At 31.6% G+C, this 13,212-nt stretch overlaps 3 protein-coding genes across 3 annotated transcripts; 1 reads left to right on the top strand and 2 right to left on the bottom strand.

The window, feature by feature from the left end:
* Positions 1-239: 239 nt before the first annotated feature.
* Positions 240-3,497, top strand: LOC113402740 (uncharacterized). The gene is made up of 4 exons (XM_026643050.2): positions 240-462; positions 1,815-1,988; positions 2,711-2,866; positions 3,296-3,497. The coding sequence occupies exons 1-4, from the start codon at positions 403-405 to the stop codon at positions 3,470-3,472; spliced, it is 567 nt and encodes a 188-aa protein (XP_026498835.2). The 5' UTR covers positions 240-402; the 3' UTR covers positions 3,473-3,497.
* Positions 3,498-4,642: 1,145 nt separating this feature from the next.
* On the bottom strand, positions 4,643-8,127 carry LOC113402720 (uncharacterized). The gene is made up of 11 exons (XM_064218782.1): positions 7,987-8,127; positions 7,723-7,913; positions 7,346-7,580; positions 7,000-7,211; positions 6,731-6,913; positions 6,450-6,602; positions 5,867-6,039; positions 5,403-5,477; positions 5,198-5,224; positions 5,084-5,116; positions 4,643-4,912 (listed from the first exon to the last, which is right to left on the bottom strand). The coding sequence occupies exons 1-11, from the start codon at positions 8,027-8,029 to the stop codon at positions 4,675-4,677; spliced, it is 1,563 nt and encodes a 520-aa protein (XP_064074852.1). The 5' UTR covers positions 8,030-8,127; the 3' UTR covers positions 4,643-4,674.
* Positions 8,128-8,622: 495 nt separating this feature from the next.
* Positions 8,623-12,662, bottom strand: LOC113402721 (uncharacterized). The gene is made up of 10 exons (XM_026643029.2): positions 12,549-12,662; positions 12,180-12,292; positions 11,919-12,070; positions 11,492-11,574; positions 11,094-11,311; positions 10,738-10,905; positions 10,204-10,368; positions 9,627-9,799; positions 9,217-9,294; positions 8,623-8,833 (listed from the first exon to the last, which is right to left on the bottom strand). Exons 1-10 carry the CDS (start codon positions 12,592-12,594, stop codon positions 8,662-8,664), a joined length of 1,368 nt encoding a protein of 455 aa, XP_026498814.2. The 5' UTR covers positions 12,595-12,662; the 3' UTR covers positions 8,623-8,661.
* Positions 12,663-13,212: the final 550 nt, after the last annotated feature.

Raw genomic sequence — 13,212 nt, 5'->3', positions numbered from 1 at the left:
TTACACTAGATTTACCTATGTGTGCAGTTCACCAGTTCATAAGTGCTATGCTACCGCATGTGTGGTATATTTAACAAACTTCTGTCTCGGCTGCGTTTGCGCCGTCTAATGTTAAACTAATTGGATGCTTAAGTAATTCTTCCTGGATGAAACAAATGACAGTAACTGTTGTCAAGAGTTTTTTTATTACGGAACTATAAAAATAGCATTTTTAAATTTGATTGCGTGATAAACCGCCATTCATTATACATTATTAATATTTAACAAGTGTAGTGTAACGTAATAATTTTGATATTTATCACTATTTAAGTATAATTACGTAGCTTTTCTATCAGATGGAACACGATATTTTGCTTATATTATAGAATATTTTTTCAACCTGATTCATTTATCCATTTCAAGATGGTATTCGTTACAGTATTGTTATTAGGGCTGTATAATTATGTACTTGCAGATGGAGGGGTAAGTGTAATTTAAACAATAAAATTATGTAATATTTAAATAGGTAATAATAATAAGTTTGTTTGTATGTTTGTTTTTCATGATGCAACACATGTGTCTGGGTCACCGATACAGATACATAACATATTTTAAATGTACATAGGATAATTGAATTATTGTGGGATTAGACCTAGTATACTCACTATTCAAAAAACCACTTCCATTGTTCTGGTTGACACGTATTTATTACCAGTACGAGGTAATTACAATAAAACAAAGTTTCAAAAATTCCAACATTACATTTTTAAAGTCGAGACCCTAAATATATTGGGGCGAACCAAGAAAGAACTTGTAACAACAACAACCTATTCAAAAATCAAATTAAAATACTCTTTATTGTACACCAATAAACACATACATTAGTCACGTTTAAGAAAGATACACAAGAGGCGGCCTTATCGCTAAGACAGCGATCTCTTTCAGGCAACCTTAGGGTAGAGGAAAGAAACGGAGATAGAAATAGGTAGGGGTGTACATAGCAGAGACAAGCCTAATATATAAATACATTACAATTAAATACATGATACATAAAAACATGCACACACATATGTATGTATATAATTAGATACAAATTATATATAAAATTGAATTTGATTCTCGCGAAATATGCGCGCGAAGAGAGTTCCACAGACGAACAGCCAGTACGATAAGTGAATTAGTAAAGTATGAAGTCGAATTAGGAGGTACTTATAAAAGTAAATTATCTCCAGAACGAAGAGTTCGATTATGTGTAAAACTTAAAAATTTTAAGCCCATTATAATAACACAATATACTTATTTATAATTTAATTTTAGTAGTCTGCAGTAAGTCTGTCTGAGTAAAGTAGGGCTTTACAAGCACTTTTGAATCGTCATTTTCTATGCAGAACTTTATTAAAAGTAAAGCTACCTCTGGTTCGGAAAGGACATATATTCTACCGAGAAGAACCGGCAGGAAATTCAGAAGTTACTCTATTCCAACGTTGAGCCACAATATGTTACTTAGTTAAATACAATTATGTTATTATTTTCTATAAACCTACCTAGATTGTTATTTGTAAATTTTTACTCGTGTTAAACGTTACTGCATCTCACCTTTGAATTTCTCAAAAAGTTTTCGCAAAGTTTCTCAAGAAATGGGCTAACAAAAACAAAAATATTATTTCAAGCCGGACTAGTGGATCAGACTTGCCTGTTCAATAAACAAACTCTTCAGCTTTACCTATAAGTAGGTAACTTGAAATAAGCTTAAATTAATACGAGTATCTATTTGGACTAACTTATATTGCATATTCCAAATAGCTGGACATAATACCTAAGTATTTACTTTATAGATTCCAGATGACGGGTACATTTTAAATTTTGATTCGCCGATTTACGTTTGTCCAGACGAAGAGAGCAATGCCTTCGTGGATACGTCAGAAACCGAAGTGAAGCGATACAACGAAACAACAGCTTATTTGACAGGGTTTATAAAGTTTATAAAGGGAATTGAACCTGCAACTATGGTAAACATATTATTGAATGGTAAAAATGAATAAATTCAATATACACGACAGTTATAAGTCTAATCTCGTTTCGTTTTCGAATTAAAAGTGATAGTGGAAGCCAGATTGATCAAACAAAAGAAAATGTATCAATTCCTTCACTCTAAACTATTGAAAGGCTTAACCAAGTAAATAATATAATATTGAAAAACATAACTAATATCTTAATATCATTACCTTTTAAAAGCAAAACTTTTATATCAATATAATTAATTATTTTTGGAGAAAGAAGAAAAACTGCATAGGGGTCTAGCCAAAACTATAGATCCAGGGGACGTTGCAATGGATAATAGAAAGCTGTGATCCCAAAATAGGTTTCGCCGCTGACTATCAATAACGAAGTGCACTCTGATATGTAGGGACTTACATTTGATTAATTTTTTTACTACCATTTGACATGAATATATCCTTTGTATAATTATGAATAATATATCCTTCGTTCTACTCTTCGACAACGGATGCGATCGGCAAGCCGGTTAGTCTATAGCCATTGCATCGCTATGCTCTTGTTAGCCCAGGAACATGGGCGAACTAAGGCGAGCGACCGTAAATCCGAAGTATTAGAATTATTCTTATAAAGATTGCAGCAATGTGGTAGAATTAACTCCTCACTTTCTTTTCATAAGAAAAGAAAACCTCAGACCACCATAAAGCTGTTACTCTTTTTAAAAATTACTTTACAGGTAGAAGTTTTAATAGAAAAGGATATTGGGGGTAGTTTTGAAATGTTTGCTTCACACGAAATATGTGACTTGTGTAAGGAATTGGGAGATGAAGACAGTCCTTATGCCGATTATCTGAAATATTTTGGTTTTCCCGATCAATGTCCATTTTCACCGGTAAGTGATGAACCTATATTGCACAGCTGTGCTTTTCTGTAAGAACCTACTCATTTCGTCGAAATCCGGATTACAATTATAGGTACGCTGATTTGATGCGTGACCTTTAAAATGTTGAAATTATTACTAGAGTTAATATCGTATATCACTTTCTGACATTTTGAGCGTGTTCCTACAGAATAAGTGTAAGAGCTTTAAATAAAACTTAACATACTGTCCTATTATAGTCCAAAGCGAAGTATTGTATGATGTAAGTAGATATAAATTTAAAATATGAATTTAATAAATCTATAACGTCGAGACTCGAATAGTGTAAACATTCACTTCCTGAAGAAATGTGTAAAATTTACAACGATATAAAATAAATTGATGTTTTGTTTTTTAAATTCAAAATGAGTTGGAAAGTAAGTAGTTTTGTAATGTCTTCAGGATACATTCGCCATCAAAGATTTTGTGGTGAACACGAAAGATTTGCCGATTAACAGTGCAACAGCTGGCCGATATCAGGTCACGATGAACATATCCAAAAACGAAGGAGGCAACTGTTTAAATGACAAGGGGTTTATCGCATGCCTTAAACTTGATTTCATTATCGAGTCGTTGTGAATAATTGTGATAAATTCAAGTATAAATATACCTTTGATCTATTTTCGTGTTTTTATTAGTTATGGCCCGAAATTCGTTTTACATTCGGCTTAACCGAATTTCGGCGACTAGAGTCGAACTTAAGCGTTCGGCTGAAATAACATTTAAATGCCGTATTATCTAATTGCACTATCTTGACTAAAATCTTTAAAAAAATATGTATTAACAATTAAATGAATGTAAGTCTTTTATCTAATCATGATCATTTATTTTGATTAGGGACATGTAATAACTCGTGTGTGCTTAGACTAAATTAATTTGTTCTTAAATAATAATCAGTCTTAAAATAAAAACCTTGGCTTGATCAAATAAACATCAAATAGAATGTAACAAAAATTAAATTAATTGCAGACAGGGTACATCTAGCAATAATTGAAATAAGTGTGTAAACAAGTCACGACATGTCACTATCGAGAAAACACGGCGAAATTAAGCCGAAGTTCTCTCGAACTTCAGACGATTTTTTTATTTTTACCGAATGTTTGACCGAACTTCGTATTCGGCTTAAACCACATTCTGCCCATTACTACTAGTTTTAAAGTATTATAGCTAAATTTAAATGTTATTTTATGAACGACAGACTTGGGCCTGAATTACATCCACCAATGTCGATTCGCATTTAGATGGATGGCTATGGACACTCATACTGGTCACAAGTCAAAGGCTGGGACAGATGGCTGTCGCATGCTATCATCTGCTACGGGTTGCTATTATTGTTCACCTACACTCACAGCTGATCAGTTACAATTAACACATAGTCAGTAGCTGCTTTAACATGTTGCATTTTTAGAGCGTGTATATACATGAAAAAGCTTCATTCGAGTTGCTTTGCTTCCACTTTTATTAGCAATATTTAAAAATATATATATGATGTTAAAGTTAATCATATATAACATTTCCTCTTTTACAAAATAATAAAAAAAAACACTTAGAAGTAATAGAAATATGCAAAGTACCCTCTGAATTTGTTATTATTATTGTAATTTCCTAACACGTCCTATTACATCTTGCAATTATGTATCACCCATACCTCCTATATGAGTTACGCTCAAACTGTATAAGGTATAATGACTTGTGGCGTGTAAAATGGATTCCTTTTTTCTAGGTGTTATTAAAATAAGAACATTCGTATAGGATGAAATATTATTTATTGTTGCATAATTTTATTCATCATCCGGTTCATTGACGTTTTCATCACGACTGGATTCGTAGAAAACTTCGTCGCGTACTCTTAGACTATGTTTTTTATATGGTTTTTTGTCTTTCTTTTCAGTATCTTTTACATGTCTTTTGGTTTTTACATTTGCTTTTGCTTTATATTCTACTTTAAGTATTTTGCCTGTATTTATAGCTTCTTTGCTGTCGCTGTTCGAGCTATCTTGTTTGTCTTCGCCTTTCTTCCTATATAAATCAATTGAAAACAAAAATCGTATCCGTTGATTTATTTTACGAACAAGTTCATTAACTTAATTATTTTTATATAAATTTCTGACTACTTTTATATAAGCTAAATTATATGTATTAAGCTTCTTAATTATTAACGAAATTGCAATTAATTTATTCTTCACTTACACTGCCCTTAAAATATCTTGATGTTCTTCGTCACTGTAAAAAGTAATCAAGTAATTACAGTAAATCTTAATTAAAAAAAAAAAAGGTTTATAATTAATATTTATTTTAAATTACCTATCATCGTCTCGATCGTTAATGTCACTGCAAAAAAAAATCAAATGTTAAATGAATCTGTACGACAAAATAATATAAACCAGTGAATTGATCCTTCAATCGGATAATTGAGCGTGTTAAATAATGAACGTATTGAATGCGACCAAAATAAGCATTCATAGGGATTTTAGGATGTATAAAATAATAATATTATAATTTATATTACTCGTCTTCTTTATTCCATTCGACAGACCATTCTTCGTGTGTTATACCAGTACGGAACACTCTTCTACAGTTTTCTCTGTAAAAACAAATTTGTTTATTTTTGTATTTCTAATGGTTAGTACAATTATTTCTATTTAAGTGTCAATAAATATAAAAAAAATACAAAATCAAACTCCATAAAAATTATAGAAACGAAATATAAAAATGCGACAATTTTTATTATATTCTGTAGAAATGAGCTATTCTTAATGTAAGGTAATATAAAAAAACTGTTATATAAAATATTTTTCCTGCCATTAAGAGTAATCATGTCGAAACGCTAAGAGTTATTGACTTCAATGAGATGGAATGTCTCAATTTTACTATATTACCGGAAATAGCTTTTAAATTTTGTTTTTGAAACGAATGAACTATAAACATCAAGTGAAAATAATAACACCGCATATGATACCCAATAAAACTCACTCAACGTCCTTATTGATAGCACAAGATAAGAATTGTCGATTCTTAAAGACGCTAGTATAGAGGAATGGTCCGTGACAGCTGTGACTCTTCGGATCGATTTTACACGCAGATATGACCCCGACAACCCGCTCCTTTCCTTGATACTTGACTATGAGAGGCCCACCGTGATCATTCTATAAGAAGAATTTAGTTTGAAATAGTCAGACGGGTAAATTAGCTGCCATAGTGGTATGTGAGAAAAAGTAAGTATCGTTATTTCCGTTAATATGGTCATAACTGTTGCAAATTGCAGTTTGACGGTAGACCTTAGAATAAGTGCTGTACCAAAAATATATAAACATTTGTTTGAGAGAAATATAGTCTGTGTGAAATGGTTCTTGCTCTAGACTTAATTTTAAATTCACACACATACAAACAAAACCATGTATTAGAGACTTCGGAAAAGATGATCAGGATGTTGAAATGACTAGTATTTTGTTACACATTTAATACAATATATTGTATTTCACGAGAACATGTTCTCTATTCGTTCGTTTAATAAACCGTTTATATGAATATAGATATTTTCCTTGACATTAGATACCTCACAAAAACCGCCTTGCTTAGTAGATCGTCGCGCGGTGTAATCGTCAGGATCGCGAAGGTGTCTTCCTAAATCAAGACGAAACTGAGATTGGTCATCATTTTCTTGATCTAATCGACGACTCTCCACATCTGTGCAATTTGCGTATCTTTTCTATAAAGATAAAATAATTAGAAAGATTGCTACGTCCTGGCTATATTAAGAGTTTGTATTCTAAGTTTCTTAACTGCTGATATGAATACATTTTGGAATATGAATGATATCTTAATAATACTCCTTACATCACATATTTCACTAAGCCGTTTCATGACGTCCTTGGTGCATATCATGTATGTAGTTATGATGTTTCTGAATCGCTGAGCCCACTTCTTAGCACATTGTTCGTTATCCATTATACAAACTTTTGCTTCTTGTAAAGATTTAGCATTTTCTGGTATATGTACTTTTTGGCGACGATATACACCCTGATGAAATAAATGAATCAGCTTCGTTTCACAAAATAATGTCTAAATACTTGATAAAAAACGACTTTGAAATTTTGCCTCGTTACCTCTCTGAAGTTACTGCCGCTTCCCCATCCAGCGATATACCCTTTAGTTCCAGCTTTTTCAAGTTCTCTACTAACGTTGTTGTAACAAACGAGATCGGCAGCAAATTCGCATCCTTTTTCTAATACGCCAAGTTTAAACGGTTTGTTTACTTTTACAATGGCTATGTCGTTGGAAGACCATTTTATGCTATCTTGGAAATCAAATTTGTAGTCTAAAAAATAATTACAGAATTTTATAAAAAAACCTTGTATTTCCAATTTTACAAATATGTTAAAATATTTTTAATTAATATTTCATCAAATGATCCTTAAAAACTTAAATTCATTTTAGTTTATATGTACTTACTTTTAGGTATACATTTCCAAACTACTTTGCGTCGGTGCCTACAAACGCAGTCGTCAGTTTTGTAGTCAAAACTATCCACGAATTTCGTTGTGCCGGATACTATGTAAAACTTATCTGCATCTTCCACGCAAGCGGCAGATGTTAGGACGTAGAAAGGATCAAGTATGACTCCACCACAAAGCCAACCGCGATATTTGTGTGCTTTAGCCGATTCTTTTGTTAATTGAAGATATACCTAATAAAATATTCTATTATAAATCAACAAAATGGTGAATTTTATTTCAACTATATCCAAAATTGTTAGATGTCAAATAACTGTATTTATTGGTTAAATATTTTAAAGACTTAATGATTCCGTAGCTTCTTTTTCATCTTACCATATAAGGTCTTTTGCCTATCCCAACCCTTTTACTGTATAATATCCTTCGTGAGTCAATAACAGTCTGATTCTCGTACTCCCATCCTTCGTCTGCGATTTCATTTTCTTCTTCTATAGTTTTGTTAACTTTTTCAGGATTTGGAGATGTTTCCTTCAATTCATGGGTATGATTTGTTGCAATACCTATACCTGAATATGCATATATTATAGATTAAACATTTTTATAGATTTAACATGTCTATAAATATAACATTTTTTTTACCTAGAACTATAAAAATAGTGCCAAGGAAAAGTCCAGTCGTCATTTCAGCAACCCCAAAAATGTATACAATAGTAAATTATAATTAAGTCTGAACGAATATAATGGTTAATATGAAAAGACGTTTTGCTTCATTGATTTCAATAAATTAACATCCGGTTGTAAATAGAATTGATATGGAATTATTGATTTCATTTCAATTACGAATGTTATTTTTCAATAGATGTCTTATGTCTTTTAATTTCTTGTTTAGGTTTTAAACTCAATTAAATAGATTTGGTATCGTTATTTCCTTAGAACATTATGTATATATTAAAGTAAATTTCTTTTTTTACTAAAAACTATTTCTATGGGTATAATTCGCGTGCTAATTTGTTCAAGTATATCGAAAATTACAGTTCTAATCTTATTACCACTTAAATAATTGTACAATTGCACGAGCAAAAATCCTAACGCTAACAAACAAGTAATAATGTATCGTGAGTTATCGATGCCAGTTTACCGAAACTACACATTGGTTGGTGGATACACTTGGGAGACACATTCTCTCCAAAGCGCGAGGACGCCTTAGTCCAGCATTTGGGCATTTTATCGTTTACTAATTTTTACTTTCATCGTGATAACGTAAAAACAAAATCAACAGCATTAAAAATTATTTATTTGAAAGATTATAAACATTTATACATATTTTACAGCATCACTGATGTTTGAATTATTTATCAAAGTCTTTTCAGCTCGCTGAATATAACCCCTTTCGGAAAATACTTTGTCTGTATCAACATTTGTATCTTCATGTGCTCTTTGAAGTACTTGCGCTGGTGATGTTGCATCTATTTCATTTTTAGCTGATCTGTTAAGGAAAATACATTTAATTGATGAACGTGAATTCTATATTGTTTCTTCTTAATGTTTCCCGTTTCCATTTAGGAGATCGATATGAATCAAAATTTGCACGTTTGTATGTGTAATACAAATCAAAGAGGAATATTGCATTTTTGCGAGGGTTAATAGATTTCATTTTGGAAATTATTTAATTTTAGTTTTTTGATTTATTCCAAAAGTATCTTAAAAAAATACCCGTGTATTTATATATTAAGAAAAAAGTACTAGATTTGACTAATCACAAATGCTTTGTGGCTGGCTGGATTTTTTTTTGTTGTTGCTATAAATATGTTTTTTATTTGGCAAAATTATTATTAAATTGCATTCAAAAAATGCAGTTTATTATTTTACCCATCAGGATGATTTTTCCACGACAGTATTTTTTCCACGTGAGTGATCCCTGATCTAAATTGTCGTCTGCATTTTGGTCTGAAATATTGTTTCAAATGATTAAAAATTGTATTGGTATTGGGGTCATAAAAACCTCAAAATCTAAGAGGTAAAATTGAAAATCTTCTCAAAATAAACAATTTAAGAAAAAGAAGAGAAGAAGAGTTTGTTTTAATAACCACAGATGTTTCAAATAAAATTAACAGGTAAATAAGAATAGATGACTTTCATTGAACTTTCTCATATAAAGCTGAGATCGCTCCTGCTAAATACTTAGATTGCATTTATATTTAATAGAATCAGATAAGTACCTATACCTATATATAATAATAAATTTAAGGGCGAGTCGGAAGATTGTCAAATACACTTACTCCACGTCTTTATAAATAGCACAAGAGATAAATTGTCGGTTTTTGTACACGCTGGTGTAGAGGAAAGGTCCATAGCATTTGTTTGTGCGTTCTTTGACGAGGCAGGCAGATATAATACCAATAATGATGGAGTTCATTCCGTTACCGTACACGAGCGGGCCACCATGATCATTCTGAAAATAAGTATTTTAAATGTTTGTATTTATTTAGAAAATGACATGAATTTTTAAAGCAAAATAAAATTATAAATAAAATAATAACTAAAAAAGTATTTGGATACTTTTTAACTTAGCAAGTTTTAAAATCGAATCCAAAATGCTTATAAGTTTTTATATTTCTATATCTTTTAATTATATGCGTGTTTTGTTTACTATGAGACATATAAATTAATGACTTTGAAAAAAGCCCGTTCGAATATTAAATTTCAGCATTGTTAAATCATATCGTCAATGACAAACTCATTTTTAAAAACCGTAAATTTTGGCGCTGCAGTTGTTCTTCCTTTCACTGACGATATTTTATCTTATACGATGATTTGTTTTTAAATGCATTTTTTAATATTTGTATAATATCATACCTCACAAAATCCTCCATCAGCTTGAGAATTGTATCGTCTGGACTCATTATAAGCTGAGTGCATAACAAGATTAGTCGGTACTTTTTCTGATTTGACTATTTTGATGTCTCGTCTCGCGTCTTCTTCATCAGAATAACTAATGTCTTGACAATCAACATATTTCTCCTGTAATTAGATAAATCACCGGGTAAACCAAAAAAAATAATTCCACACCGATTTTCGAACTAAAAGATTTTAACGATGACACTTATACAATAATGTCATCTCTGTCTTATCTATGGGACTAAAAAGAATATTAATTATTTTAAGAATGCATAACAGAATCGAAGGAACCATAATGTTGTAATTTGATAATAATCATTACTATCTTATCTAGACCAATGAATGAAATGGTTATTGTATACAACAAGTTCAATAATGACTTTATATATTAGTAAAAGAGACAGTCATACTTGAAAATCAACTCGTAGTTTAATAATTCAAATAACAAGTAATGAATAACAAATAGTAAACATTAATTAGTTTTAAGCATACGTTACAAATCTCAGACATAGTCTGTCCTATATCCTTAGTGCATATCATATAGTTGTCGATGATGTTGTGATATCTCGAGCCCCAGCGACGTTTGCATCTACTCTTTGGTATAATTTCTACGTTCGCTTCTAGAAGATTCTGCTGGTTATCTTTTCGCCTGCTCACCCACTAAAACAATTTATCGCGATAACATGCATACAAATCTTATTCTTATATTAAATACTATAATTGCACGGAAGTCATTATTACAAATCTAGATACAGGATCGGACTGAACGAGATTTGACATTTTTGTCCTGTTTCTCATAGAAATTAGTTATTACGGAAACCTTAAACGTATGCGGTTATTAAACTTACATCGTTGTATCTGGATGTGGTACCCCAACCAGCGATAGTGACGACGCTGCCGGGATTTTCTAAAGTTTGACTTTGGTTATTATAGGAAATTGGTTTCGGTATAAAGTCGCATCCTCTAATCCGACGGTTGAAGTCGAAGCCGTCTTCTATTTTAACAACAGCGATATCGTTGTTCATCCATCTGATATTGTCGTTTTCGTGACCATCAAATACATAATCTGTGAATGTCATGTAGATTATATTCTCTTGTGTTCAATCCATTCTTGCAGTGGGTTATCAAGGTTCATTCTAAGGTTAGGTATTATTTTATAACGGCTTTCATCGGAACATCTTCGCCTCTTTTCGAAAATAAAAATCGATGATGTAAGAGCTATTTAAACCTGTACAAACATACTTACTCTTTGGAACACACTTCCATATTGCTTTCTTTGCGCCATTTTTGATGCAAGGATTGTTATATCTATCGTCTTCGTCAGAGTACCTATGAAGCAATTCAATTAATGAATATCAAAACAAGCTTGGCGTTTTTAGCTTAACATTGAACAATATTATCTAGTTTTCTTTTATTCAAATCTTTGTATATCACATTAACAAATGTTTTATAAATTAGGCGTCCTTCAAGATAAATGTAGCTGTGATTAGCCTGGTGTTGATGTGGATTTTTTCATGACAAATGACGTCTCAGAAATTATTTCTACTCACATGGATTTCATTAGCCCTTTCATTAATCCCTGATATTTTGTAGTGTGGTAAAAATATACAGTAATAATCGTATATACAATATGTAAATACAGACCATAAAATCTGCACATAACTTGTACTTACTTATACGTTCCAGACACAACATAGAAGTGTTCAGCGTCTTCAATACAAGCTGCTGATGTGATTATGTACTCTTCGTGGACTATGACTCCTCCACATAACCATGAACGATAATTAGGCGTTTTCTTATTGCTGCGTGGTAATTTCAGGTACACCTGAGGAAATGTTTAGAGTTAATGAACAGTTTACTCCTCTATTAATACCGTTAAAGGCGTTGTATACATTGTATGTTTTAGTAGTTTTTTTTTTCTAAAATAATCTTACCATGTAAGATCTGCCTTCTCTCACTTCTTGGCCGTTTATAATCCTTCGAGTTTCGTTTAGAACTTTTTCCACTTCTCGGGGTATATGAGTTGCAACATCAATAGCATGAACATCTGTAAAAAATAATATTAAAAAGGGTATTTTCCATTAGACTAGATTATTTGAAGTATTAGCCATGACTTATTTTGCTAATGATTTAACAAACATGCCTTGACTAATTGTGAAACTTTTCACTATAAAACATGTATTATCTCTCAAGGTAAGATTACTAACAAAGGATGTCTAGTCAATTTGATTGTTCAGGTCATTACATAAATTTTAAATATTCATATCAATTAATTTTACTTTCATATGTAAACTTACACTTACTTAGTATAAAATAAATAAAAACGATAATAAAGCAAAAAGCCTTCATTTTCTTCGAGAATATTCAATGGAAAAGGAAAACAAAAGTGATTTTCAATTACACGCTTTGCACTTGAATTTCACTGATTTTAGTGGCTCAAGTAATCGATCAAGAATTTTAATGAATGAAATGAAGAAATGTCAGCGTCAGCTAATATTAAATTATCTTAATTACTTCTCCATAGAATGGAGAAGGTAGACTTTAAAGTGTAGGGAACAACGAGCGGGTCCAGTCCCTTTCTTAAGCACTACAAGCACCCGGGTGCAAGCAGTGTTCTGGCGATCGACACTCCCCCAAAATATTGTTTAAGAGATCTTCTAGGCATCTCATCGATGGTTTCAGACTTATTTACCCGCGAAGCACCCCTCTACACGTGGCACTCGGTTACTTTGCCCATCTGCCCTCTTTTATTTAGACGGGCCTATTCCAGTGCTGGACTAAGGCTGAATCTCCTCTCAAGGGGGAGGAATATATTACACCACACATTAAATTATGTTTTCCTGGATACACATAACAGCATCCCATCAGACTCGAGTAAGTTTCTTAACTATGTTTTAAAATGGGATGTATAATACAAAACACTATTGTTTTAAGAAAATTACATAATGAGCTTAATACATTTAGGGT

Source organism: Vanessa tameamea, chromosome 24, assembly GCF_037043105.1.
Source record: "Vanessa tameamea isolate UH-Manoa-2023 chromosome 24, ilVanTame1 primary haplotype, whole genome shotgun sequence".
Lineage (NCBI taxonomy): Eukaryota > Metazoa > Arthropoda > Insecta > Lepidoptera > Nymphalidae > Vanessa > Vanessa tameamea.
This window is presented reverse-complemented; position numbering and strand designations above follow the sequence as displayed.